General features: G+C 31.0%; 1 protein-coding gene across 1 annotated transcript; it reads left to right on the plus strand.

Moving 5' to 3' along the window:
• The first annotated feature begins 6 nt into the window (after positions 1 to 6).
• Positions 7 to 887, plus strand: LOC108357597 (uncharacterized). The gene is made up of 2 exons (XM_017608670.1): positions 7 to 584; positions 642 to 887. Exons 1-2 carry the CDS (start codon positions 341 to 343, stop codon positions 698 to 700), a joined length of 303 nt encoding a protein of 100 aa, XP_017464159.1. The 5' UTR covers positions 7 to 340; the 3' UTR covers positions 701 to 887.
• Positions 888 to 1,104: the final 217 nt, after the last annotated feature.

Here is a 1,104-nt window from a genome sequence, read left to right on the forward strand (position 1 = left end):
TTTGAAATGGCGTGCTATAGATATGACCGATACTGTGCGTATAGTTACTCCCAAAATTAAGCATACGGCTCTTTTTTGTTAATATTCGCAATGTTTTACATAAATTATAAAACAGCATACCTGAATTCTTTTTAGAAATTTGTATAAAAAATTTCACGATTTTGCTGAAACTTTGCATATTTTTCCTTATTTTTGTACACAGTATCATTCTTGGATTCAAATGGAATTTGCTAAAACAGAAGCCATGTTTTAAAACAAAATTAACAAAAAATATGAACATGTATAACATTGCGAATATTAACAAAAAAAGCCGTACGCTGAATTTGTGGAGTAACAGTATATGTACATAAATTCTGAAATTATTAAATTTGCTAATCAACTTTTAAACTCATTTACAGTACTCTCCCTTGTATCTGCTATTATCGCATCTTCTGCAAGCAGTAAGAAGCAAGCTCCGGCTTGTAGCCGAGCTTGTGGTGAGAAATATGAACCCATTTGCGCCAAAGCAAAAAAGGGCAACAAACTTCTTACGTTCGGTAACGACTGTGTATTGGGACGCTTCAATTGCGAACACCCGGACGGACGTAAGTGAAATAAAATAAATAAAAAATAATACCTTATCAGTTACCTCTATTTTGCAGAATATGACTTCGAATCAAAAGGAGAATGTGGTGGTAATGTTAGCGTACGCCTATCATAAATACAATTCCTTTATACATATGATGTAATAAAAATGTGCAACTAATATCGATGAATAGAATTTATATTTTAAAAGTCCTTTTGTGTAGCACTTAATTTCTATACAAAGTTTCATGTTCCATAGCATATGTACATTCCTACATAGACATCTGATACACCATATCCTTAAATTTTCTCCAGCATCTTGTAAGACATTCTGAATTAACATAATTTAAATAGGGTAATGCACAGGCGCGAAAAACCATTTCTGAAAATAAATGAAAAATATTAATAGTTTATGGAGGTAAGTAACAACGAAATAATTGGGAAATAAAAAAGATATATTAATACATATGTACATACACTTGTGATCGGTAATTAAGCCAGCAACATTTTGAACAATTTTGGCAAATTTTTTTTTTTTTT

This window comes from Rhagoletis zephyria, unplaced genomic scaffold (assembly GCF_001687245.7).
Source record: "Rhagoletis zephyria isolate East Lansing unplaced genomic scaffold, Rhagoletis_zephyria_1.1 Rzeph_scaffold_80689, whole genome shotgun sequence".
Classification (NCBI taxonomy): Eukaryota; Metazoa; Arthropoda; class Insecta; order Diptera; family Tephritidae; genus Rhagoletis; species Rhagoletis zephyria.